We start from the raw sequence: 25,283 nt of genomic DNA, 5'->3' as shown, positions 1-25,283 counted from the left end.
TGCAGTTCTTCAGAAGGATATGAGAGTATTCACAGCAGTATGTGAAGTCTTTCCCTGATTGATACTTAATTCTGAGTAGATCCTGGTAGATTAAAGAAATAGTTTCAATCAGAATCTGAGGGATTTACTACTCTGTGGGGGTTTTATGTGTGTGTGAAGTTGTTCTGTGCTGGTTTTTTTTTATCTTGAGGGAATGAACTGCCTCATTTTTCTGAGTTTTTGCTCGCTTTCAGCTTACAGGTTATTAAAATTTATCAGCTGTAGTGTGGACCTCGCTCTGGAAATGTTTATCTTCAGATTTAATTTTCCTCCATCGCATATGTCTACCTCTGAGCAGGTTTACCTTTCACCTCCTACAGTGGAAAATTATAACATCAAATCTAAAAGACAACCCACTCTCTTTCTAGCTCTCCTAGAGGACTCTACAAAATCCTCCCTCTCACAGTCAAGTCAGAAGACATCAAAAATGCAGCACAACGAGAATCCCCCTGGCCTTGATCCACCCACTATTTATATATCTCCAAACTGGATTAAAATTCCCAGAGGACTCTGCTGAAATCTCAAACTGGCATTGCATAGTGCAAAACCCAGTGTGAAGAATACTTGTTCTCTATATAACCAGCTGAAACATTTCCAAAGTTTTCTGCCTTGTATGCTATTTCCTCACCTGTTTTAGAGGGGCCTGAGGCAATATCATGTTTTCATGAGAAAGGGAAAAAAATGTGCTCAAAAAAAATAACATTTATAACCTCTTTTTTAATTTTCTGGTTTGTTGTTTATTGCAATACCAAAAAACCCCCAAACTACCAAAACCACTGCAACATTTTCTTTTATGTATTTTGGTTAGTATTTGTTAGAAGCTGAGATTTTTTCAGACTGACTACCCTGATGAAAAAAGTTGATTTCTTGCCATTGCTTTGTGATGGTTTGACTGACTCAGCCCTCCCCTTAATCCTGCTACAGATGAGTGAGATAAGATACATCCCCCAGGGCCATGGGGATCTGCTTCTGGCCGGCATGAACTCCTCTTGCTCTGCCCAGCATCTTCCCTCCCTGCAACATGCTGTGCACAGCCATTAGGTTCCCCATCCTTTGGCACTTGATGTGTCCCTTCCCTCCTCCAGTTCCCATACACTGGATTCCTGACCCTTATTCCTGTCTTTCTTCCCCCAGTTCCCCAGCCTGCTCCAAGCACTGCCATCTGCTCAGGCTTTACAGCTCTGAGGACACAAGCAAGGAAGGATTGGGAATTTTTTCTCCACAGGATGGTTCCCTTGTCACAATCATATTCCAGCTTTCTTACCCTGTTCCTCATGCTCACTCTGTGGGGAGGATTGCAGCAGATGGAGGATGTCACCTAAAATAAAGTTTGTGTGACAACTCAAATAGAGCAAAACAGAGCAGATGACGTGCTCATAGAATCACTTAGGTTGGCAAAGACCTTTAAGATCATCAAATCCAACCAGGAATCCAGCACTGCCAAGTCCACCTCTAAACCATGTCCCCAAGTGCCACATCTGCACATCCTTTAAATACTTCGAGTAATGGTGACTCAACCACTTCCCTGGACAACCTGTTCCAATGCCTTACAACACTTTCCTGAAGATTTTTTCCTAATACGCAATCTAACCTCCCATGGCACAACTTGAGGCCATTTCCTCTGGTCTGGTCACTTGATACCTGGGAGAAGAGAGAGACCTATCCCTACCTGGCTACAACCCTCTTTCAAGCAGTTGTAGGGAGCTATAAGGTCCTCCCTGAGCCTCCTTTCCCCCAGACTAAACACCCCCAGCTCCCTCAGCTCCAAGTCAGTACGAGGAAGGTGCTGGGCAAGGTATCACAGACTCTCAGCTCGGCTTAGCCTCATGTCCTCTTCCTCTAGCTGTGACCTCAGGTGGTCTGGGGACACAGCAGGACCACAGGCTGGGGTGACAGGCCATCTGCCATAGAATCCCCAAACAACCTAGGCTGAAAACACCCAAATTTTGGGGCAGGTGCTAAGCAGCATCCAGCAGAGGCTGATGTCAGAGTCCATGAAATTGCTCTGGTCTGGATCAGAGGCTGATCAGCATTATGCAAACTCATCCTCGGGAAAGGGAGGGAGCCAAACCAAAACTGCTCGGAGAGCCTTTGCCCAGGACATGACCTGGCACCTGCAAAAGCCATGAAACTCTTCTCAGGGAGAGAGCAGAGCCCCTATGTCCTTAAAACCTCAGGAGGGTTATTATGTGTGGCAAGGGACACAGAATTAGACATGTGCATCTCTGCATGACTGGATCTCCTCTGCCATGTGCTGGATTCTGCACCTGGTACAGGGCGGCCCTGGGTGTTCATACGGTCTGGGGAATGAGATGCTGGAAAGCAGTGCCATGGAACAGGACCAGTGGCTCCCAGTGGATGGCAATTTGAACATGAGGCAGCAGTGCCCTGGCAGCCTGGAGGGCCACCTGTGGGCCATCAGGCACAGCATCACAGCCGGGCAAGGGAGAGGATTGTCCTGCTCTGCTCTGCTCTGCACTGGGGCGGCCTCACCTCGAGTGCTGGGGGCAGTTCTGGGTACCACAGTATAATTTTGGGTGCCATATATTAAGTTGTTAAAGAGCATCCAAAGGAGGGCAATGAAGGGTCTGGAGGAGAAGCCGTGTGAGGAGCTGCTGTTCAGCCACTGGTCTGTTGTCTGGAGGAGACCGCAGGGAGAGCTCATTGCGGCTGCAGCTTCCTCATGAGGGGAAGGGGCAGACTCTGATCTCCTCTCTGTGAGCATTGGACCAGGCTCCCCAGGGCAGTGGTCACAGCACCAGCCTGGCAGAGTTCAAGAAGTGTTTGGACAACACTCTCAGGCCCATGGTGCGCCTCTTGCGGATGGTGCTGTTCAGGGCCGGGAGCTGGACTCGACGATGCCTGTGGGTCCCTCCAACCCGGGATATCCTCTGGTTCCGTGCGGGGGCCCCTCAGGCCCCGAGCCCCGCCCCACCGAGCACGCGCCGCCGCCGCCCCGCCCGCCTGCTCGGTCACGTGCCCTGCGGTATGGCTGACTCGCGCGGGGATGGCGGCGGCGTGAGCCGTCACCCCGTGCGCCCGTACATCTGCTCCTTCCCCGGCTGCGACGCCTCCTTCAGCAAGGCCTGGCGGCTGTCCGCCCACCTCTGCCGCCACACGGGCGAGGTGAGCCGCGCCGGCTGGGAGGGACGGCTCTGTGTCACCGAGCCGTGGGCGCCGCGCTGGGAGCCCGCGGGGCACCGGGCAGGCCGCGTCGCCTTCTCGGGGGTGCCATGGCTCGGCGGGGGCCGCGGGCTGTGTCCGCGGCCGGGACATCCCGCTGGCGGCGGCCTCCCCGCGGCGGCCTCCCCCCCGAGGGGGTGGGTTTGCCCCTGGAACGACTCCTGTCTTTCAGAGGCCCTATGTTTGCGATTATGAAGGCTGCGGCAAAGGGTTTACGAGGGATTTCCACCGCGCCCGACACCTCCTCACGCACACCGGGGAAAAGCCGTTCGAGTAAGGCCCGAGTTTTTGCTTCTACAGCTGAAGTGAGGTTGTTCGTAAGGAAAGGAAGTTAAAACGAGGCGGTGGTACAGGGCTTTGGTGTCATGGGCATTGCCATAACAGTGTGCACACAGGGTGGGATCAAACCCCGTGATCTGGCAGTGATCCGTAACTTTAATATGTTTAAAGGAATGGGCAGATCTCCCGCAAAAATACATTATTAAAAGACAGACTTAGCCTCTGGCTTTTCAGTAATTCTTCTGTGTGTTCTTCTTGTACAATGATTTCTGTATCTGCCTAGGGAGAAAATCACTGTTTGACAGCAGTAATAAAAAATGCAGTCCATTTGCAGGTGCACAGCTGAGGGGTGCAATGAGAAATTTGGAACAAAATCAAACATGAAGAAGCATATTGAGCGCAAGCACCAAAATCAACAAAAGCAGTATGTGGTGAGTAATTACCTTTGTACTGTATGATGGAGGCCAAACAAGCTCCTTCTTGTGTATCTGGAGAAATACTCTTACTTGTTATTATGTTGTACTTGTGTAAGTTCAAATACCATGACTGGGATTTCAGCAAACACATGAATTGTCATTATTTGGCCTCTAATGATACCTTAATTTCCTTAATAGTGTGACTTTGAAGGCTGTAACAAGTCTTTCAAGAAGCATCAACAACTTAAAGTTCATCAGTGTCAGCACACAAATGAACCTCTCTTCAAGTATGTGAATAATTTTAATATTGAACTTTAACACTTAAACACTGTAGATGAAAACAGGTGCTTTTTCTCAGCCTTTTCATTGACATGGCAGGAAAAAAAAACAGTTTGTAGTCAGGGGTTCAAGTATGTTTTTTTCTCACTGATCTGTTTTGAGCAGCAATCTTGATGCTCTGTAACTTCAGCATTCCAGCAGTTTTATAAAAAAATAACACAACTCCCCCCCTCCCCAGTTTTTAGTTCATAGTTTGAAATACAAGCATAAGAGCTTGCACAATAATGAAAAATGCAGCTACTTTTATTTCCCAATAAGAAGCAGTGACTTGGCTGACATTGATGTGAGTAGCACCTAGAAAATGGGGAGAGACTTTGATACTAATCTAGGAAGCTGTGCATTGCAACTCTATTTGGGTAACACTTTTACATCAAAGTTCAGTCTTGTATTTCTTACAGGTGGGTCACACTTACTGTGAGTGTTCATTCCACTTAAGTGAAATGCACTACTTTGGTTGGATGACAGACAAAAATGTCAGTGTTCTGCTGGTTCTGTACAAGCCACTTAAACCTTTCACTTTCTGTCCTTCTTTTATGTTTGAAGAGCCTGCTGTGTAGGGATGATACGAGGCTTGACTCTTGCTGTATATTTGGAAATCATACTATAGTTCTAACTCTCAAAGTCATCCAAGTCTATTAAAACCTATTATGGAATTTCCTCTTACAAGGTGGGGGGATACACACAGATCTGTAGGCAAAGGGAAACTTGGATTATTTTGCTCATTTTAATTGTTCTTGACTGAACAAAAAATACATAGATACTGTGAGAGAAATGAAACCACTGCTATTTTGTACCTAGATGTAATAAAGAAGGATGTGGAAAGTATTTCTCTACTCCAAGTCGACTAAGGCGGCACGAGAAGATACATGAAGGTAAAACTATTTTTTCTTTTTAAGTTATGTTTCAGCAAAGGAAAAAGGACAGCTTCCAGTGCAGAGTATGCACGCATGTGTGACAGATCTGAAAGTGTTCTGGGCCTAGTGATCCAGACAAGGCAAGAACACTTGTTTTGAATAGTAGTGGGATATAACTGCAGGGCATTGCAGTGTTCAGTTATGGTGTTTGTGTTAGTCTGTGCAAAGCTCAGGATTCCTTCAGTTATTTCTTCTCCTGAGGTGCTTTCTGGCAAATAATCCATCTTTTGGAGGTGGTTAAGGCATTAGCCTAGATGTCCAAAGCTTAGGATAAGTTGCCAGTTCTGCCACAGATTTTCCTATGGAGCCTTGGCAGAACCATGTGTATTTTTAGTTATTAATGAACCTATGTGACAGGCTTTTAACTGAAATCATTGTGATGTGGCCGTGTATGTTGAGCTAATCCTGCTGCCCTCCTATCCATTCTTTCACTGACAGGTAACCAGCTTTCCAGTGATAGAACAAAAACCAAACCAACCCAACCCAATAGGCTAGGAAGAGTAACCAGAAGGTTGTGATTTGTACTGTGATTCCCTTTTCTTAAGACAAGGACTTGTTCATAGGATTTTGAGCATTCCAGTCCTGGGATTTAAATAGTGTTGACTTTCTGTGGTCCCTGCCTGCTTGACAGAATGGTAGAATCGCTTTGGACTTTGGAATATTACTGTATGGCCAATATTTCTTTTTAATATGCAAGACAAATATTTATATAGAAGTAATATATATTATAGTTATTTTCATCTATTTGAGAGAAACTGTATGGCTGGGAGGAAGTAGCTTTACTGAAGCAAGGGAAGATTTTCACAAAATCATTTAGGTCAGAAAGGCTCTCTGGAGGTCATCTGGTCCAGCTCCCTGCTCAAGGTGGGGCCAGTTAGACCAGGTTGTTGTGGACTGCATCCAGTGGTGTTGAATGGTTCCAGTGCTAGGGCTTCCACAGCCTCTCTGGACGACTGATGTCAGTGATACAAGGTTTCTTACTTCAAACTGGTAGGATTTTCTCTTGTTCTAATTTGTGTTGAATGTTCATTGTCTCTTATCCTATTCCTGTGCAGTATGGGAGGAGTAACTGGGTTTTAATTTTCAAGTGCTAGGGGTGGAGTTCCCCCTTGTAAAACTGGACTGTTTGCCAGACCCTTTGTGATTGTAAACATCTGTCCTGTCTAACAGGCTACGCATGCAAGAAGGAAAACTGCTCATTTATCGGAAAAACTTGGACAGAGCTTCTGAAACATAATAAAGTCAGTCATACAGGTAAATTCCAAGTGCTTTTGTAAACTTATGATACAAATAGGAAACCACCTGCTAATCTGAAGAGGAGTGCTTGTTGTACTCATTTCATCAACTTGTCAGTGTGTCCCAAACTTGTCTAGTAACTTTATTGGTAGGTAAAGTGGCTGTAACTCCAGCTAGACCTTTAATGAAAATGCTGCTCAGTATACTGACTTAACTTTGTGATTCAGTTAACAAAAAATTGTTTCGTGTAGGATTTCAGGTCTGGATAATTCAAACTGCATTATCCTCCTGAAGTCTCTAAGTTCCTTGCATTTCATGTTGATTTTAGCATTGTTCTAATAGACCCCTAGGGTTCGATTCTGAGCTTCTATAAGAAACTGTTATTTATGCTCTGCCTTTCTTTCCCCCACTTAGAGCCAGTAGTCTGCAGTGAATGTAACAAAACTTTTAAACGGAAGGATTACCTGAAGCAGCATCAAAAGACACATGCTGTGGAGAGGGAAGTCTGCCACTGCCCCAGAGAAGGATGTGGAAGAACTTACACAACTTTATTTAACCTTCAAAGCCATATCCTCTCATTTCATGAGGAGAAAAAACCATTCTCTTGTGATTATCCAGGCTGTGGAAAAGTGTTTGCAATGAAGGTATGTGTTTTTGTAACTTCTTATCTGAATCCCATAATCTGAAATTATAAATTTAACTCCTTTTTTTCCCCCCCCTGCTGTTTGTAACTGTAGCAGAGCCTAGCAAGGCATGCAGTCGTACATGATCCTGAAAAGAGAAAGCTGAACTTGAAAGTAAGTTAAACTCTTGGAAAAATCTTCTCACCCCTGCCCTGTCACTGCAGAAGAGGGTAAACATTACCTGTTTTAGAGTGTGACTTCAAGGAGGAAAACGGGTCAAATATCTAGGTAATTTGTGAGATTCTTAATTTATGAAGCTCCTTTAGATAATGCAGTCCTGGCTTGTACATTGATTTCTTTTTTTCCCTACCACAGCAGTAGTCTTTGCTCCACAGGTATGTTAAGTTTACTGATTCTGGATCTATTTCTGCCAGGCAAGACGTTCTCGTCCCAAGAGGAGCTTAGCCTCTCGTCTCAGTGGATATATTCCTCCTAAAAAGCAGCCAGGAAAGGACGAGGTTGTGATGGAAAGCAAGACAGTGGATAAGCTCATGGAAAATGGAATACCAGCTGCTGAAATTCGGACTCTGTAGCAAATGTTAACCAAGTTAGTGTTCTTCACGGAATGACCAATGCAAAGCTCAAAAATAGAGTTAATTTTTTTATTATTTTTAAATAAATATATATTGTTTACACCACTTCAGAAAGTCACTGATGTAACTCCTTTGACTTCAGATCTTCGTTTTCATCTTCCTTTACTGTATTGTTTTTCTTGATTTCCATCTTCTGGTGTTCTTTCAACTCTTTGTCAGACATGTGCCTCAAAACACAGGTACTCACTCCTTCTCTAGCAACTTTTGGCTTGGAAAGATAAGTGGCTTTCTCAGACACAGTCTCCAAAATGTGATCAAAAAGCGTGAACTAAAAAGAAGGAGAAAAATGGAACTAAATGAATGCACAAATACAGGCAGAAAAATATTTCAAGCTGCTCTGTAATAACATGATCTGCTTAGTTTAGCTATTAGCTGAAACAAGCTAGTTGCTAGTCCTAGTTTGAGCACTTCAGCTTGTCCTTTCTTAACTGTTCTTTACTCATAAGCAGGTTTAGTCAAGTCACTCGTGGAGGATTCAGTCACTTCCTAACATTTAGGCTGGACTGCTAACTCATGGTGTTTTACTCTTTAAGGGTGTCTGTGAGAGTGGTCTGAATCTGACTCCACCCTTCTTTCCCTCTAGATTCAGATATATTGTTATATGAGGCTTTTCTCTTAAGGGGTAGTATTCTAAGGTTAGCAGGACCTGGTAGTATCGAACTGAGTGGTAACAGTGCATTCATGTAACAGGAGAAATTTCTAATCTCATTATTAAGCATTTAAATTTAAGGATAGTGTAAATCAGGACTATGTCGTGAAATGTTCTGTTCCCTCCCATCATCAGTTCTTCCTGTTATCCCTTCCCAGTGAATTTAACTTTCTACAGAAAGTTTTGGTTTTTTTGGATGAAATCGCAATTTTCCCCAAAAATTATTTGAGACAATCGTCAGTAACACCTAATTCACTACAGACATTACAAGGAGGAGAAAAAAAAAAAAGTCTTTCACAGAATATTTATAAAAAATCCATTTTTATGAATGACAGTTAAGTCTCAAGACCCTGCAATTATACTGGGAAGTTGCCATCACCTTCTTAACATTTTTAGTGATGTTCACTTTGCTAGTCTTGGAACACCATTCCAGTAATTTTTCATGTAGGAATGGACAACTAACTTTAGCCAAAGTTGCATAAATGCAGCACCAGAAGAACTGTTGGCGAAATAATCCAGCTAAAATACAAACATTTTTTTAAAGCACACTGTTTTGAGTGGCTGAGCTGGCTAATGCCACAGGTAAGAAAATTTCATTGGTCCCGTTAACAAGGTGCATAGGAGTAGGAATTGCTTAGACTCTGCTGTCCAAGCCAGTACTGCAGCTGGATTCTTAAGGAAGGATGGTATTTGAATTGTCTCTCTGGGACTACTTCTACACTAGTGAACAGAAGCAGCTTAGAGCAGGCAACCATTACTTGCGTGGGACCCAGATCTTCACAGAGATACTAAAAATCTTGGCAGTATCCAGTAGGGAAGGTCAATACAGCTGCAGCTATTTAATGACACTGACTGGTCCAACTTTCAGACGTGCACTTACCATGTCTGTACTGCTACCTTTTGCTTGTCGGATGGTAACTTTAACGTGGTGTTTCTTTTCAATCCACTGTGCTATCTGTTTAGTCTTGGTCTCTAAGTCATTCTTGGCAATAGCTGAAGAAAACGATAACTCCTTCTGAACCACCCCTGTTTAAAACAGAACTTAAACTGTGTTTGCTTAACATTTGACAAACCTGTACTAGTTGCTTTCTTTTATCAGCTTATGGTGATTTGTGTGCTTGACTCCCCCCTCCCACGCTGCGCTCTCAGAGCACCCTGATCTCATTGTCTCAGCATGCACCGCTCACCTGAGAGAGTGGCTGCTTGATACTCTCACACTCACTGCCCTAACTGGGAGACTGAGTGCATGTTTGAGGCACACAGGGAAATCTCTTCAGGGTCAGAAGGCTTAAGGTATTTTTAATTACAGTCTTGTTCATATGATCCACAATGTAGGACTAACAAACAGGTAAGCATTGGATGTGGAATTAAAGACTTAGTGTGCAAATTCCTGTGTTCCTGTGTTCAGGACAGCTGAAGGTAAAAGCTTTGACGTTAGATAGCTCTTTATCTCAAGCCCATTTTATTGAATGGTGCAGTGCAATATTCAACTGGAAGTATGATGATGCCTTGTCATGTATTTGAACAATCTACAGTCTCTTCCTCCTTATAGTTTCTCTAAAGTAGTTATCATCTGAATAATATTTTTGTGGTTTCTTGAACAGAGCAACTCACTACCACAATAATGCTGTCCTCTAAAACCAGAAGTCTACCCAAAGCACAGCTATCTTCATTAGCCTGAGGACATGAGAGGATACAAGGTCACAAGCCTTTTCTAAAACCTCTTTGCCAAACTCAGTTTGTTAAACTGCTGGAGCAGGTGGTCTTAAGAAGAAAAAAACAAACTGAAAAGTGTTAAATATTGAAAAAAAATCTCTTATTCTGTACAATAAAGAACTTCAGACTTTGTCTTCCTAGCAGCAAATGAGGAAGAGTGCTTCATTACTGCTGGTGACAAACTATATAATTATATTGGTGTTTTCTGGCCCTTAGTTTGTAAAACTGCCCATCAATCCATGCCTTAGTAAAAGAACAGAAATTCAGTGAGTCTCATGGAACCTGAGCCTAGTTATATTCACTCAAATAAAGATATTTTTTTAAGAAGTCAGCAGATGCCAAAAGAGCAAATCCTAAGAGGGCAATAGAAGGCTTCTGTGTGGAAGACTGGACTAATCCAAAATTTTATTTTCACCACTGCAAATCCTTAATAGTGTGGACTGCTGTGACATTGCTTTGGATTTACACAAATACAAGTAAGAGGATTTAATCTGTTGAAACCACTTTTAATGCAGCATTTTTCAAAGTCCTCAGTGTTGCAGTGTTTACAGTGCACATACCTGGCTTTGGACTTGATTTGTTCTTCTCTGCACGTTTAAGCTGTTCTTCATGAATCTGCTGCCCAGTCATTAGTTTATAAACCGGAGGTTCTACATTTTCACGAAGCAGAACCAGTTTCAGGCCGTGTTGATCCATAAGTTTGAGTGCCTCTGCTCGGTGCATGTTTCCTAAGCTCTCTCCATCCTGGTTGATTAGGTGCAAAATTCGATAGGGAATTCTTCGCCCAACACTTCCAAATGCTGCTTTCCTTTTTGGTTGTGCGTGAGATTTTTCATCTGTACAAAATGGTTGAGTAAGCTCAAACACAGCTGACTTCCTAGGGTTAGGTACCACTATCCAGAATGGAGAAAAGAGCCACTTTTGTGCTGTCTGTGTCAGAAGAATACCAAAGAACCTTTTTGTATATTTGTTCTCACTTCTTGTTGCTTGACATAAATGTTTAATTGTGCACAAAGCAGACATTCTAAGGAAGAAGAAAAAACAAATTACCCCATCAGTCAGATTCTTCTGATTATATTAGAATGACTTGACTCCAGTTCAGTAAACTCTAGTGTTTGTAACTAATTTTTTTAAGCGATACATGGTGCTATTATAGGGAATGAGCAATCAACAGTCATTTTACAGTAACAAAGATTTAACCCAGAGAGAAAACCTGACAAATGAGCAAAATGTATGAGTTGATGTTACCTTCAGTATCTTAAAATCTGAGCCTGAACTCCCCTTTAAAGAATCTAATACTTCTAGTTACTTTCTCCTCATTTTAAAATTTAAATCTAAATAGTTACAGGCATCTATCCTGACATGGGACTCACAAAGCTATAAACTTTCAAACATGCTTTAAAATATGCTCATGCTTGAAGACTACTGAAACTCATCTTTGTGACATTTCTTCCACTGGATTTTTTTTCCCATTCTTTCTCGATTCATTAAATCCCCCTGTCAATTTTGGTGCAGCTGACCATTATTTGCATTTTGTTCAGACCTTCAGAAATTGTCCATTTTCTAACAGCTGCAGAAAACCTTGGAAATAAAGAGCAAACTGTGAGTATTCTCTGCAGTTTTCCTATTTTATGTTTAAAAGGGAGCAATTACAGGAAAAGCCAAAGATGATGCAGGAAACCAAACACGTTTCATACCAGAGGAGCTGGCAAGAGTGAGACCTCTTTTGCCCAGGAGGGGATGTGACTCTGCTCTATAAATACATGCATACATACACATATATATATACACACATACATATATGACATTGTGTAAACATGCATCCACGTGCATACATATACATGGGAAAGGTGTAAACCATCAGCAAAAAAGCTTTTATTTATAATTCTAAGCAGTGTAGGCACAGGAACAAGTGAAATGACTTGCCTGTGAATAAACTTTGTCTGAAAAGGGGACAGTCTGGAGGACTGGATGGACTTCATACCTCAGCAGTAGGGACAATGTCCATGCAAACTACTTGAAGAAGGAGCCAGATGAGTTCATGAACAGGGCAGCCTAATAACAGCTGTGTGCTACAGCTGGGTCCAGAGCTCAAGCTAGCCACAAGGCACAGAAGAGAAGCAACAGGATTTCCACAGCAGCCAAAAAACAGCTGGTAGAGCTACTGTCCCTTCCTGCCCTGGGCTCTGCCTCTGCCCAGTCCAGACCCCTGTGAAAACAGCTTTTTGTCTGGCTGTGACAACAGCCCTGTGATTGAACACCCACTGCCAACACCCAAGTATCTTTGTGCATCATCAGTGCAGCCACACAAAAGCCACGACATCCTTATTCTTTTAAATGGTTTCATAAACCAGCTCTGGATCATGCACTGCAGACTTGTTCTACAATCTGGGCATCACAGCTCCATTATTGAATGATATAATTAAATTTATCTTCATTTCAGAGGAGCCTGGCTTGCCTTTGAGACCTACTGATTTATAAAACTATGTAACAGTATCTCAGCAATGGAAGAGTAACTTGTTTTAAGGAAATGTTGGTCTTACTCTGCTAAACACATTAAGTTGTCGGTATTCTCCTTCATTCCCTGATGCTATTTAAATCTAATAAACCTAGCCTTAGCTGTCTGAAAGAAAACAACCCTTTTTTTACGGAAGGGCTGTTCTTCGCCTAACACGGCAGATACGTGTGTTTCGCGTTGTGCTTTTCGGTCACCTCTGCGCTGGCAAGGCCGGCTGACTCTGCCGGGCGGGAGCTCTAAGGAGCGGGCACACCGGGGACCGCAGGAGCAGCCGTGCTTCCTGCGGGAGCAGCCGCGCTTCCCGTGCCGGCCGGCCGTCACGGGAGGGAGCGGGGCTGCATCCCGTGGGAGACGGCCTGCTTCCCGTGGGTCTTCCTCCCGCAAACAGGGAAGAAAGGGCTGTACGTGGTGTGTGACCGTGTCGTGTCCGCGCTCCCGGCTGTGCGTGTGGCGAAGGTCACTGCGCGTGCCCGCGTGCGTGACCCGCACTCCCTGGGATCTGCCCTTACCTGCAGGCCGGGCCGGGCCGGGCCGGGCCGAACCGAGCCGAACCGAGCCGCCGGCGCCGGCCTGCCGAAGCAGCCGAGGGACCGGCCCGAGCCGCCGGGAAGTTGCGGAACGCCCCGCCTCTCCCTCTTCCTTTTCCTCCTGCTCCTCCTCTTCCTCTTCCTCCTCCCTCGCCTCCGTCTCTCGCCCACGCCCCGCGCGTGCCCGTGAGCGCCCGCGGGAGCGCTCGTGGTGGGTGCGAGCGGGCTCGGTGTGTCCCTGTGGCCGCTCCCTGTGTGCCGGTGGGCTCCCGCATTGCCAGGCCGACACAGGTGGCGTGCCCGGGTCTGTGTGCGCCGTGCTGGGAGCTGCTGTTCCCCTGCCTCGCTCTGCGGCTTCCCGGTGTGCCTTTGGCAGACGCTGCCCTGGCTGTGAGGGCCGCAGCTGGGACGGGTCCGCACTGTGCCCAGGGGCCATCGCAGCAGGGCCATATGTGGGATTATGTGGGTGCTGAGTGCTTTGTGTGTGTGTGTTGAGGCATAGAATCTGCGTTTGGGTTGGAAAGGATTTTTAAAGCTCATCTACTCTAATCCCTCTGCAATAAGCAGGAGAGCAGGAACGTCTTCAACTCGGTCAGGTTGCTCTGACCCCTGTGTGTCCTGACCTTGAATGTTTCTGGTACGGGGCATCCACCCAACCACCCCTCTGGGCAACCTGTGACCTTCCTTGTAAAAACTTCTTCCTTACCTCTAGTCTAGTTCTCCCCTCTTTTAGTTTAAAACCATAACCCCGTGTCCTGTCACTACGGACCCTGCCAGAAAGTCCGTCCCCATGTTTCTTACAGGCCCCCTTCAGGCACTGGAAGCTGCTGTGAGGTGGCCCCGCGGCCCCCGTTCTCTCAGCCTGTCTTCACAGGAGAGGTGCTCCAGCCCTCAGAGCATCTTCGTGTCCCTCCTGCGGACTGGCTCCAGCGGGTCCGTGTCCCTCCCGTGCTGGTGTCGCCGAGCCGGCTGCTGTGTGACACGGCAGCACTGCTGTCCCTGTCCCCGCGGCGGGGCTGCGGGCCGGGCTGTGTGTGCGGGCAGCGCTCGGCACAGCTGAGGCTGCCCGGGTCAGCAGCCTCAGTGCGCGGTTCTGCCGCGCCGTGAGGCAGTCCCAAAGCGCCTCGGATGCTTGGATTTCTTACCTTCTTTGGTAGGAGACGCTCTGCCTCGGCTTTGCGAGCTCCTCCGTCCAATTTGGACACAGAAACCTTTGAAAGAGAAGCTGGAATTCGTGTGCGAGCGTCGTGTCCGCAGCTGTAAGGAACACGCTAAGGCAGTCGGCCACCGAACAGCAAGGGAGTTTGTTGAGGACCTTTTCCCGGGGTTCTTGCCTATCGAGTGATGTGTTTAGACATCGAGACAGGAGCTGGAACAACACTCAGACTGAAAGTGTGATTGTGTTCAGAATTTAGTACAAAATGAAGCTATGGGAAGCTGCTGTACTTCTTGACTGAAATCAATCACAACTTTTTAGCTTATATGCTTTAGACCACAACTAAGTGACCCTTCGTCCCTCTCCCCCTCTTCTGTCCAGGAAGAAGAAATGCAATAAAAACCTGACTTTTATGTTTTTGAGTTGAAAGCTTTCTGTTCTTAACTATGGTCTTAGAATGGTTTAGTTTCATGTGCTTGCTGTTTTCGTTTTGTCACTGTGGTACATACATGTAAAAAAAGGTCTGTCATTGCTTCATGCTCTGCATCGTACCAGAAAACATCATGTGGTAATCATGTGCAAGCCCAAAAAACTTTACTAAATCAGTTCACAGTCTGAAGTTCATTCATATCACCTTATCCTCATTAAAAGCCCTCGCTGGCAGTAATGAATTTGGAAAAATGCCAGTAATAGAATTAGCCAAGTAGATGGTGAGCTGTGTTAAGACCCTGAATGACAACTGTAGCGTCTCCTATTATATGCAAATAGAGCTGATTTTTTCCATCCTGCTCTTTTGTGCTTTTTTAAAATTTCACTCAGGCTTTATGCCTTTAGAGTTGTAAGCTCTTTGGGAGCAGGGATTACTGTAACTTACATCAGTAGAATGCCTAAGCAAGCTGGATCTCAGTTTGATGCTATTGAAACATAAATTATTGAAATTCTACAGTATCCAGTCGTGGAGAGTGAAATATTCCACAATAAGAAAAGGCGAGACAAAAAAGCTTTTTACTGCTCTTTTCATGGTCTGGAAATCAAGTGTGGAATTTGAATAAGCATGAAGGGAAATTTTGGCAGAGCTGAGGCCTGGAGAGGTATTTTTTTCATCATCAGCTCTGCAATATGCATTAGAAGAGACTGTGTCAGCAGCCCCCTTGCAGTTAGCGACTGTTGCCACTCTGAGAGCCATCCCCACAAGACAGATAATTTTCAGCAGTTCTAGTAGCAGCAATAAAGCTAATAATCCTCTTCACTGTGATAAAAACTACCTGCATGAAAGCAAAGTACTTCAGAGCACACAACTTGCATTCCTCCTCTCTTCCCATTGTTTAATTTTGTTAAGTTTAAACCTGATGCTTGTTTTACTTCATGCCTTTCTAATTAAATATAACGTGCCAAGAAATAGTGCAGCCTTCTAATGCTGTTTGTCCTCAATTAACTTCATCTTTCTGGGGGTTCATTGTACTCTTTCTCCTTGTTCTTTGTCTCATGTCTGTTTACAGTGTAATTGTCCTGGGGCCATGTTTTATATGTGCCTGCCACTGCGAGATTGCAGTCTTAATTATTTGAAAGTCACTATCATAATAAGTGCAGTTAATAATAACTTTCTTCCTTTTACTTTGCTTCATGCACATCATCTTCTGCCCACCCCTGACAATACACTCAGTCATTTATTTGCTTTTAAATTCCTAAATCTTCATCTGCCTTCTTTTTCTCTTCTTTTTTTATTTGACATTTACTTACAAAGTTGTTGCTTTCACTTTGTTATTTTTTGTGCCATATTGAGGCCTGTTCCGCTAGCCCTTGTGCCAGACCATAGGCATTTCATTCCCCAGATAATTTTACGTGCAAATATGTGAGAAGGGCAAAGAATGGGTGGATGGAGAGATTTCTGGTCCTTGTGCATGAGCAGTGCAGTGATCTGCTAGTGTGGATGTTATTAATGTTAGTAATTATTGTGGGCCTCAAGGTGCTACTGAGAAATTTCTTCCACATTAACAACTGATCTTTGGGGGGTGGTTTCAGTATTCCCTGAGGATGCTAGAAACTGGTTCTAGTCCTTCTGTGTTTTGGGGTTGGTTTCAAAATCGAAGAATCACAGAATCATCCAAGTTGGAAGAGACCTTCAAGATCATCTAGTTTAGCAATCAACCCAGCATCAACATAGTCCCCACTTAAAATCTCCCCCTGGAGTTATTCATTATGGGTACAGTGATCAGTTTGGAACGCCCAGCAGAGAGTGAGGATGCCCTTAGCTGGATGACAGTGTGCTCACCTGGAGACCCGAGGCTATGGTTTACTGTCATTCAGACTTCATCACTTATTTTGTGGGAGCAGGAAGCAAGCTGCTGAAGTGCCTTACACTTGCAAGGAGCACTTCCCTGCTGGCTCTGGGTGGAGGGCTGGTCTTTCCTTGGTCCACAGTGATTATCTTGCTGCTTCCTAAACTGGAACTGTGCTTACAAATATCTGGTCAAAAATTTTTCAAGGGCCAAACAAGATAGTCAGGAATTTATTACTGATATTTTTGGGTTTAGCAATGCCTGGGGCCCTTGGGCGTGGAGCAGGAGCAGTGGGTGGGACAGCAGGGTTTTTCACCCTTATTGCTAAATCTGTGATTAGTCTTCTGCACACTTGTGCTTATAAAAGTACTGAGCATCTGGAGGGCTGCTTACCCTGTGCACCTCTGTTTTCCTGTTCTTTCTGTAAAATTCCCTCCTTCACAGGGCATTTCAGCAGGGAAGCTTTGGGGAAGACTTGGAGAGAGTCTCTTACTCCTCCCCACTCCCCAGTCCTGCTGGCAGCTGGCATGGCCCCCCTCCACCTTCCTGCTGGTTATAATCGTGGCTGTGTGTTTCTGCAGACCCCTGGTTCAGAGAGGGGCCGCAGCCTCCCCTTTACCCTCCTTAGTGTTCCTTTTCCCGTTAGTGTTTATGAAAGACTTTTGCATATAACTCAGATGAAAAACTCCCTTGTGCTGAGCTGAGCATTGCCATATGGCAGAGAACACGTCAGAGTAAACATGTATTTAAAGGACACAGAAATTCTGGGTGTGTAGTAGGTCCAGATTTCTGGATCTGCGGTAGCTCATTTACTCCTTTTCCATCCACAGCTTTTGAAAGCTGCTTCCTACACAAACTTCTCTATTTTTATTCTAGCAAAAGACTGTAAAAATTTAAAGCAAACCCCAAAATTTTGTTGTAGTGAGTGGTAAATGGTCACTGCTAACTGATCCCTGAGCAGAATATACAAATATTGTTGAAACAGATAAAGTTTTGTTTGATTTCTGAGACCTGCCCATGTTGTGGGAATTAAAACAAATCTTTTGAAGATGCATGCTCTGCCATTAAATTGCTTGGGCTGAATTACTGAATCCAGGCAAAGAAACAATTTTGCTGCCTGAAAAGCAAGGCTGACTGAATTTGTTAAAATGTTAATCATAGAGGCAAGCCTGTGGGTCCCTGGGGCGAGATGCAATTAGAGTTAAAAGTTCACAGTATAGAAAGTTTTTTAACTGTCTAGTTTTACATCTTGACTGTAGGGAGAGGAGTTTCCACTGTACATTGAAGACATTGTTCTACAGCCTTTGCAAGTTGTTGGGTTCAGCTGCGAAGATTTTAAAAGCTGCTTTTGTTGGCAGCCTAGGACACATCCGTGACCTTATTAAAGTGGAAGTGAAAGCTCTTTTTTTTTCTTTTTTTTTTTTTTTTTTTTTTTTTTTTGCAACAGTAAATCTACTAATTTTACAGTCAGTTGAACAGCAATAGATTAATTTGTTTAAAGTCTGCATTCACAAAGAAAATGTGAACTTCGCTGCCTTGAATACCCGAAACTACAGTGTGATATTTAAAGGGTAGAAACTATTACAACTTGCCCTAGAATGGTCCAAGCAGTTCCCTGTCACCTGCTTCTCAGCACAGGTGCTGACCTCCCCGTCTATTCTATCCCTCCTGACAGACTAGCAGCCAGCCTGGGGCTTTGTGTGCAACAGAGAGCGCTTTTCCAATGACTGGGCCAGTTTTCTTCAGCAATCACAGGAAGCAGAATAAAGAAGAGGTTAAGGGCCACTGCAAGGGTCAGAATGGGTTAAATTTAGTTAACATCAGAGGTTATAGCTTTTAACAAGAGCATGAAGGAAACTTATTCGAAGATGCAATTTGTTTCTTCTTTGTCAACCATTATTTTTTTTTACTCTATTGATAGTGACAGCTTAACAAAGTTTTTATATGCCAGGGTTTTCATCCTTTAGAGGATAAAGAACTGTGATGCAAAAAAGAGATGCAGGTGGAAGACTTTATAAAGCCTCCATGATTTTCAAATTGAGGGTTGAAAGTAGGCTCCCTGCGTGGCTAAGTCAAAAATAATTTGTAAATGTTAAAAAAAATACACATTATGGACAGAGGAACTGCCTTTTTTTTTTTTTTCTCCAGTGTAGCTTGCCAAGAGTAGTGTTTTATTGGGAGCCTTACAATCTGCCTGATTTTGTACGTATTTTTTTCCAAGGTAATCTTATTTTCTTTTTTATCACCCTCTAAAGATGATCAAAGTCAAATACCTTTAACAACAGTCTTCATCATCTCCCTTCAAGATATTTTAGTCTATAATGTACGACACTAGGTTTTTTGTGGTTTTTCCTCCCAATTTAGTGAAGAAGCAGAAACTAGAAAATGCGCTCAGTGTAGTTGCAGTGTTAGGTTCTCAGTCAAATTCTTGGAATGCAAAATGAGGAAGGTTTAAGTATTTCTGAAAATTATTGAAGAAAAATATTTTTTAAAGGTTCAGTAGCATTTTTCACACTTTTGTACATTTCTGTACAGATCATCTTACAATAATTTTGTAGACCAAAATTAATACAACACTTTTTGTTGTTTTATCCTGATACAAAGTAAAGAACTGAAGTCAAAATTTATTAAGTCTAATAACAATTCATAAGTACAAAAAATGCATTTTGGTAGGTTTCTTTTTTCTCTTTAACATGTTTTCCTCAAGGGGGAAAAAAAAAGCTTATTTTATCATCCTGTCTCCCTATCCATCTGTCTCTCTGCGAGTTCTCTCGGCAGTTTTAATTGCTTGGACACTTCAGCCCAGTTTGGCAAAGAAGTAGAAGCCTCAAAGATTGTACATTTATAATAACTATATGTATTTCTGACAAATTTTGTGAAAACAGTGGAGAGACCTTTTTTTGTTTCTGACCTCACCTCAAACTGGTGTCTTTTTTCTGGCAGAAGGGTTCATCCAGCTGACCAGGCTGTGTATGTGTGTGGGCTGCCCAGGTAGCCCACAGATGTTATCAGACCAGACTGTGGCCTTTCAGTACTTAAAGAGGGCTTGTAAAAAAGAGGAAAAGTACCTTTTTACACCAGCAGATAGAAATAGGGCATAGGGAATGTTTTTAAACTAAGAGGAGAGATTTAGAGTAGATGTTAGGAAGAATTTGTTTACTCAAGAGGGTAGTGGGACACTGGCACTGGTTACCCAGAGAAGTTGTGGATGCCCCATCCCTGGAAGTCTTCAGGACCAGGTTGTATGAGACCCTGAGCAACTTAATTTAGTGGGTAGCATCACTACCTTTGACAGAGGGGTTGGAACTAAATTATCTTTAATGTCCCTTCCAACCCAAACCACTCTATAATTCTGTGATGCCGTAATCAGCTACAGTCTTTTGCCTTGCAAGCTGCTCAGGGGCTGCATGGGTGATATGTTAGGCTAAGGGGAATTTTGAGATGAGAGAAGGATCCTGAGCATTCTGATAGCAACTGGGAGGTGTAGGGGACGTGCTGGGGTGATTTGGATCTATAATTTTGGTATTTGATACTTTAGGTCTGCTATAGGAGGTAAGAAGACTGGGAGCTGACAACACAAACCTCAACAATTCAAGCATCAATTATTTCAGTGTTCATTTGCTCACAGGAGAAATTCCATCTGATTTGTGGTGTCATTGTTACCAGTGTGATGAGGGCTAGAAATTTCCAAAGCACTTGCTGTTCACTCAGGCTAGCAGTGGGTTCCCAGATGTAGAACCAAGAGCTGGTTTTGCTCTCCAAAGAGTTGGATTATGCCTTTTGGTGCACATGATCACTTTGACTTTTCTGGGAAGGTTCTGTTCAGATTAAGTTAGTATGAACCCTTTTGTTGGTGTAGAATTAATTCTTCCCTGAGAGACAGCTAGCACATCTAGAGAAAGGCTGTGCAGATCATAGAAGCATTTGCACTGGTATGGTGTACAGGCAGGTGTTTAGACTCTTGACTGGCTAAGGACTAGAGAAGGTGAAGAGGGAGTGGAGAAATACAGGGCCTTCTCTGTCCCCAAAGATGGGGAATGTGGCACAATCCAGCTCAAGAATTTGGGCACTGTGTACCCCCCTCTCTTTGGTCCACACAGGGGCAGCCTCTGCTGAGGAGGTGACTTCGAAAGGCAGTGAAAAACAAATGAGAAAAAGTATGGATCTCCACAGCCCAGACAGACTGGCCTGGAAAAACACAACAAAAACTCCCACTTACTATTCTGCTCACAAGCTGCCACCAAAACTCAGCTGTGAGGAGAATAAGAGCATCTTTTTAAAAATGTAAAACTGTCTTTTTTGGTTTTTTTTTCCTTCTGAGCTGCTCTTACAGGCTTTAAAGCATTAATTTCAAAAGCTTCACAAAAGCAGCAGGCATCAAACAGTCCAGGCTGAGTGGAAGCTTGGGGAGGAGAATTGTGAAGTAAGTTGTGAGGGTGATGGCTGCAGACATGGAAGCAAGGTTATTTGTTTGTTACAAGTCAGTGATCATAGCCTGCTTTTAATGACGGAGCAGCAGAGAAGGAGACTTAGAGCAGCCCAGAGAGCCCTGGATTCACAGAGCCTAAAGTTCAGCTACGTCATTTGTCTCATGCTTCTGTTGTCTGGGTGATTCTTGGATTGGGAGTCAGGAGATGTGAGTTTTGTCTGCAGTGCTGACGTGCCCTGTGACCTTGGACAAGTCTGCTCATCCCTGTGCTTCTCCTCTCATCTTTTTGCTCACTTGGAATCTCTCTCCCCTTTTCCTTGCAGTCTCTTTCCCTAATTATTCATCTGTACTGTGTGCAGCTGCGCTCTCAGGTTAGGCACTGCTATTGTCTGAGCGAACCATAAAGAAATCCTGCACTGAGCACGTCACTAGGATTCTCCTGTTATCTCAGGATTTCACTGACAACCTTAATAAAATATAAGACTGAGTGTTCCTGCCTACTGCGCAACTGCCTGCTTTTTCTGTAACATCTTGAACAAGAGAAAACATAAATTCTGATCCCTGGGTTGTCAGAAAATAATGATTTGTATTATTCCACACTTCCTGATTATTGGTAACATGTTCTTTGTTCCTGAAATTGCAGCAGTAACTTCAGTACTTCACAGTGCCTAATTTTCTTCAAAGTGAATTATAAACCAGCATGCTGCTGTATATCTTACTCGTTTTGATAGGCTTTCCTTAATTTTGCTCTTTTGTGGAGGTGCAGTTCATGTGCCTGAGATTAGGGGCAAAGCCTCCTTCAGAATTAATTATGCAGTACCTCTGAAATCTACTCTATTTTATCCTCATAAGGATGGGGTCCAGTGCCAGGATAACTGGCTCTGCAATGTGATTTCAGCAAAATTTGCTATGTTCTTTAAGTTCAACTTTCCTTGTATGTGCTGCTCTACATGGTCCAAGATGTCAGCATCATGTGAAAAACCCTACTATATGCTCTTGGGGGAAAAAAATTGCATCCTTCAGCTACAAAGCATGCATACCAATCATCCATATCTGCCCTTGCATCTCCTTCTGTTCCAGCCAGAATTCAGACTGTATTTTTCCATGAGATCTGTAGGGAAACTCATCATTCAGAGTTTTGTGTTTCACATTTTCCTACAGTGTAGAGTCCTTTGATTTTACATCAGGTGTGCTCTTAGGCAGCATCTACAGCAAACCTCTCACAGCTGTGTCAGCTTTCAGCATCCTGCATAAATTGTCTGATCCCAGAGTTTGTACAGTTGTGGTTCCAGATCCCACAGTGCATTACCTCATATTTAACTTTGATAGTCTCCCTCCCCTTTCCCTTCTGCCCACCCTCCACATCATACAGGATTATAAGAACAAGTTTTTGCCTTCAGGAGAAAGGGCTGTCAAAGAAAATTTAGTACTTTGTGATAGAAGTGCAGAATTGGAGAATAATTTGGGTTGGAAGGGACCTCAGGGGAGTCATCTGCTCCAATGGTATACTAAGAATTTTGGACTATGACCTCAACTTGGGTGACAAAAAAACCCCTTACTTACCTGTGAATCAGTTCAGGAATCAGCATGACCTGAGTGATTCTACATGCTACCCTGTAACATTCCAATGAAGGGTGGAGACCCTTATGTATATATATATTTTTAGAAGCAATTACAGTCCTACAAGCTCAGTCCACTTCAATATAAGAAAATAACCTGTATTTGGATAGGACATTGAAGATTTGTTAATAATTTTAAAGTACTTTAGTTGTGCTGAGACAACTCTGCATTCCAGTCAGTTTATATATTTATTTGGATTCATATGCCAGTGATGCTTGCATGGTATCAGACCATAAGTTATTTACATAAATTAAACATGGATGATGGAGCCATGGAAATGAGTCATAATTTTTTCTTTAAAGAACAGCAGGAGGTAATTGTTTTTATAAGGAATTCAGAAACCAGTTCTGCATCAGAACATGTAATCGTAGTCAGAAATCAAACAAATTATTTCCATATTCAGCTAAGACCAAGTAACCATCAAACGTAGATGGTGTTGGAAGGACTGAGCATTTATTCATGCTGTAAAGGCTCACATACATTTATTCTGTGTAAATATGTAGAAGGAAAATCATTCTGCAAAATATGCTAATAAGAATTTCTGTAAGTATTATTGACCACAACACTATCTGAATTTATTAATCTGCAGCTATATAGCATTTCTCTGTGTTCAGTGTAGTGTAAATTTAGTGTCTGGCCCTAACAAGTATGGGCATGAGCATACATAGAGAAACTGAAGTTTCTTGTTTGTCTGCTTATTTACAAGGAAGTAGAGCAACAGAGCTGGAATAATTTTTTTAAGATGCAAATCTCATTAATCTGAACCAACATGTTTCAACATGTCTCTGAAAAAGATAAGGGTTCTTGTTAGCTATTTCATGTCTGGTTAAAAATAAAGTGGGACAAATCACAGTATCTTTTCTGAAATGGCCAAAAAAGGGAAAAAGTTAAAAGCAAGCCTAGAAACCGGGCCAGTTGGTGCTTTATTTAGTGGTTCTTTTTCCATTAGCTCACCCTTCTTTTGTAAACTTTGGAGAGGAATGCTGTGTTATAACAGTAGCATTTGCTTTGCTTTTACAGTTCCATATGTGGATAATGAAAAACAACTGTAATTTGTGAGCTTGAAGTATAATTAACTGATGCCCTAAAAGGTAAACAGTTTCTTCCAATTATGTCAAAAAAACCCAGTCATGAGCCAAGCAAAGTGATTTATATAGAGGAAATGTAACAGATGTCTGAATAAATATATAGGGGCTGTCCTACTGTATTTTATTTTGTTTTAATTGTATTAATCGTAGATCCTTTGGTGCATTTCTGATAAAATTAAATATAGTATATGATGTAGCATTTCAGTGTAGCCAAAGGCTTTGCTCAAGAGGAGCAAAAGATAGGTTGAAGTTTTCACTCTATCAGCTTCATATCAAAATTTGTGATCTCTCATTGCTCCAGGCTAGGTATGTGAACTTAGTTTTCCACATTCCCACATTCACAAACTGACTGCAGGAGAAACAGAAAAAGCATACACAGTTTCCAGATTTGGATGTAGTCAATGAAATTAAGCAATTAGCTTTTGGTTGGCAGTCAGTATATTTTTGTACAGTGGACAAAGCTATCGATCTTTTCCTCTGGAACAGATTTTGTCAAATTGTAGAACCGAATTATTTGATATGGAAATTCCCCTGAGGGTCTTCATACCTTCATTGCCCTCTGCAGGCTGGGTTTTCTAGCTGAACTAAATTTCATTAAGTAAACCAATTACTAATTTCAGTAAATTGTGCCTCAGTAGTGAAGCTGAGCCCTGAAAAGATTAAGATAGAAATAGAAATAGAAATAGAAATAGAAATAGAAATAGAAATAGAAATAGAAATAGAAATAGAAATAGAAATAGAAATAGAAATAGAAATAGAAATAGAAATAGAAATAGAAATAGAAATAGAAATAGAATAATTTAAGTTGGAAGGGACCTACAGCAATCATCCAGTCCAACTGCCTGACCTCTTCAGGGCTGACCAAATGTTAAAGAATGTTATAGGGGCATTGTCCAAATGCCTCTTGATCACTGGTGGGCTTGGGGCATCAGCCACCTCCCAAGGAAACCTCCCAGGGAAACCTCCCTGCTCCAGTTTTTGACCACCCTGTGGTGAGTCAACCCACTCAGCTCAAAGGATCCAAACTCTAAGTTTCTCTGAATATTCAGAATAGCATATCCCCATGGAAATGTGCTTTGTTTGGGACAGTTCACTGGGACAGAAGGGGGACAAAATTCCACAGACAGGACACGTCCTGTCAGTAAAAAAGTAAAAAAAAAAAAAAGCTGCTCAGTTTTAACTTGGATTTTTTCATAAAAACAGTTTCAGTGGAAAATTTGGATAACCCCATGATAATAACTGCTCACGAAGTTTGCCAGGAAAAAGGGCAGAACATCGCTGTTTATTGACCATATAAGCACTTGTCTTTGTTGAAGACTATATGGGTTGGAAATATCTGCTGTAGACTGAACAAATGTAGAGTCCTAGGATGGATTCCTACTTCAGTCACTGGAATTGCATGTCATTTGCATAATCACTGCTGTAGCAGTAACTACTCGATACCTCTGCAGTTATGGTGGTAGTTTTGTTGAATGCATAAAAGAGGAATTAAAGAACCTTCTTCTCATCCCTTCCCAGCTCCCTGTTGATAGGAAAAGGGCCCATTACCTGGGGCAGGCACACAGGGATGTGCACTTCAGCAAAGGGTTATGATCTGTGTTCATTATATGCAAATTTGC

At 43.0% G+C, this 25,283-nt stretch overlaps 2 protein-coding genes across 3 annotated transcripts; one reads left to right on the top strand and one right to left on the bottom strand.

Moving 5' to 3' along the window:
* The first annotated feature begins 3,011 nt into the window (after nt 1-3,011).
* Nucleotides 3,012-7,727, top strand: GTF3A (general transcription factor IIIA). 2 transcript variants are annotated; one of them, XM_058831988.1, is made up of 9 exons: nt 3,012-3,165; nt 3,395-3,495; nt 3,836-3,932; nt 4,116-4,204; nt 5,055-5,128; nt 6,341-6,424; nt 6,821-7,050; nt 7,147-7,203; nt 7,464-7,727. In XM_058831988.1, the coding sequence occupies exons 1-9, from the start codon at nt 3,028-3,030 to the stop codon at nt 7,620-7,622; spliced, it is 1,029 nt and encodes a 342-aa protein (XP_058687971.1). In that variant the 5' UTR covers nt 3,012-3,027; the 3' UTR covers nt 7,623-7,727. The 2 variants fall into 2 exon arrangements, with proteins under 2 accessions (XP_058687971.1, XP_058687111.1); XM_058831128.1 differs by having other exon boundaries at nt 7,144-7,203.
* On the bottom strand, nt 7,678-13,226 carry MTIF3 (mitochondrial translational initiation factor 3). Its single transcript, XM_058829950.1, has 4 exons — nt 13,075-13,226; nt 10,608-11,071; nt 9,212-9,357; nt 7,678-7,950 (listed from the first exon to the last, which is right to left on the bottom strand). The coding sequence occupies exons 2-4, from the start codon at nt 11,068-11,070 to the stop codon at nt 7,738-7,740; spliced, it is 822 nt and encodes a 273-aa protein (XP_058685933.1). The 5' UTR covers nt 11,071; nt 13,075-13,226; the 3' UTR covers nt 7,678-7,737.
* Between the last annotated feature and the right edge of the window lie 12,057 nt (nt 13,227-25,283).

This window comes from Poecile atricapillus, chromosome 1 (assembly GCF_030490865.1).
Source record: "Poecile atricapillus isolate bPoeAtr1 chromosome 1, bPoeAtr1.hap1, whole genome shotgun sequence".
In the NCBI taxonomy this organism is placed as follows: domain Eukaryota; kingdom Metazoa; phylum Chordata; class Aves; order Passeriformes; family Paridae; genus Poecile; species Poecile atricapillus.
The sequence above is the reverse complement of the archived record's forward strand: the minus strand, read 5'-3'. Positions and strand labels throughout refer to the sequence as shown.

What these genes read in the sequence shown, in the direction of transcription:
- MTIF3 (XM_058829950.1), bottom strand. Translation starts at nt 11,070, where the DNA reads ATGTCTGCTTTGTGCACAATTAAACATTTATGTCAAGCAACAAGAAGT. An exon ending in CAAATCAAGTCCAAAGCCAG is followed by an intron (nt 9,358 to 10,607) that starts GTATGTGCACTG and finishes TGTTTTAAACAG; the next exon opens with GGGTGGTTCAGAAGGAGTTA. An exon ending in AAGGTAGCAGTACAGACATG is followed by an intron (nt 7,951 to 9,211) that starts GTAAGTGCACGT and finishes CCTTCTTTTTAG; the next exon opens with TTCACGCTTTTTGATCACAT.
- GTF3A (XM_058831128.1), top strand. Translation starts at nt 3,028, where the DNA reads ATGGCTGACTCGCGCGGGGATGGCGGCGGCGTGAGCCGTCACCCCGTG. An exon ending in TCTGCCGCCACACGGGCGAG is followed by an intron (nt 3,166 to 3,394) that starts GTGAGCCGCGCC and finishes CCTGTCTTTCAG; the next exon opens with AGGCCCTATGTTTGCGATTA. An exon ending in TAATAAAGTCAGTCATACAG is followed by an intron (nt 6,425 to 6,820) that starts GTAAATTCCAAG and finishes TCCCCCACTTAG; the next exon opens with AGCCAGTAGTCTGCAGTGAA.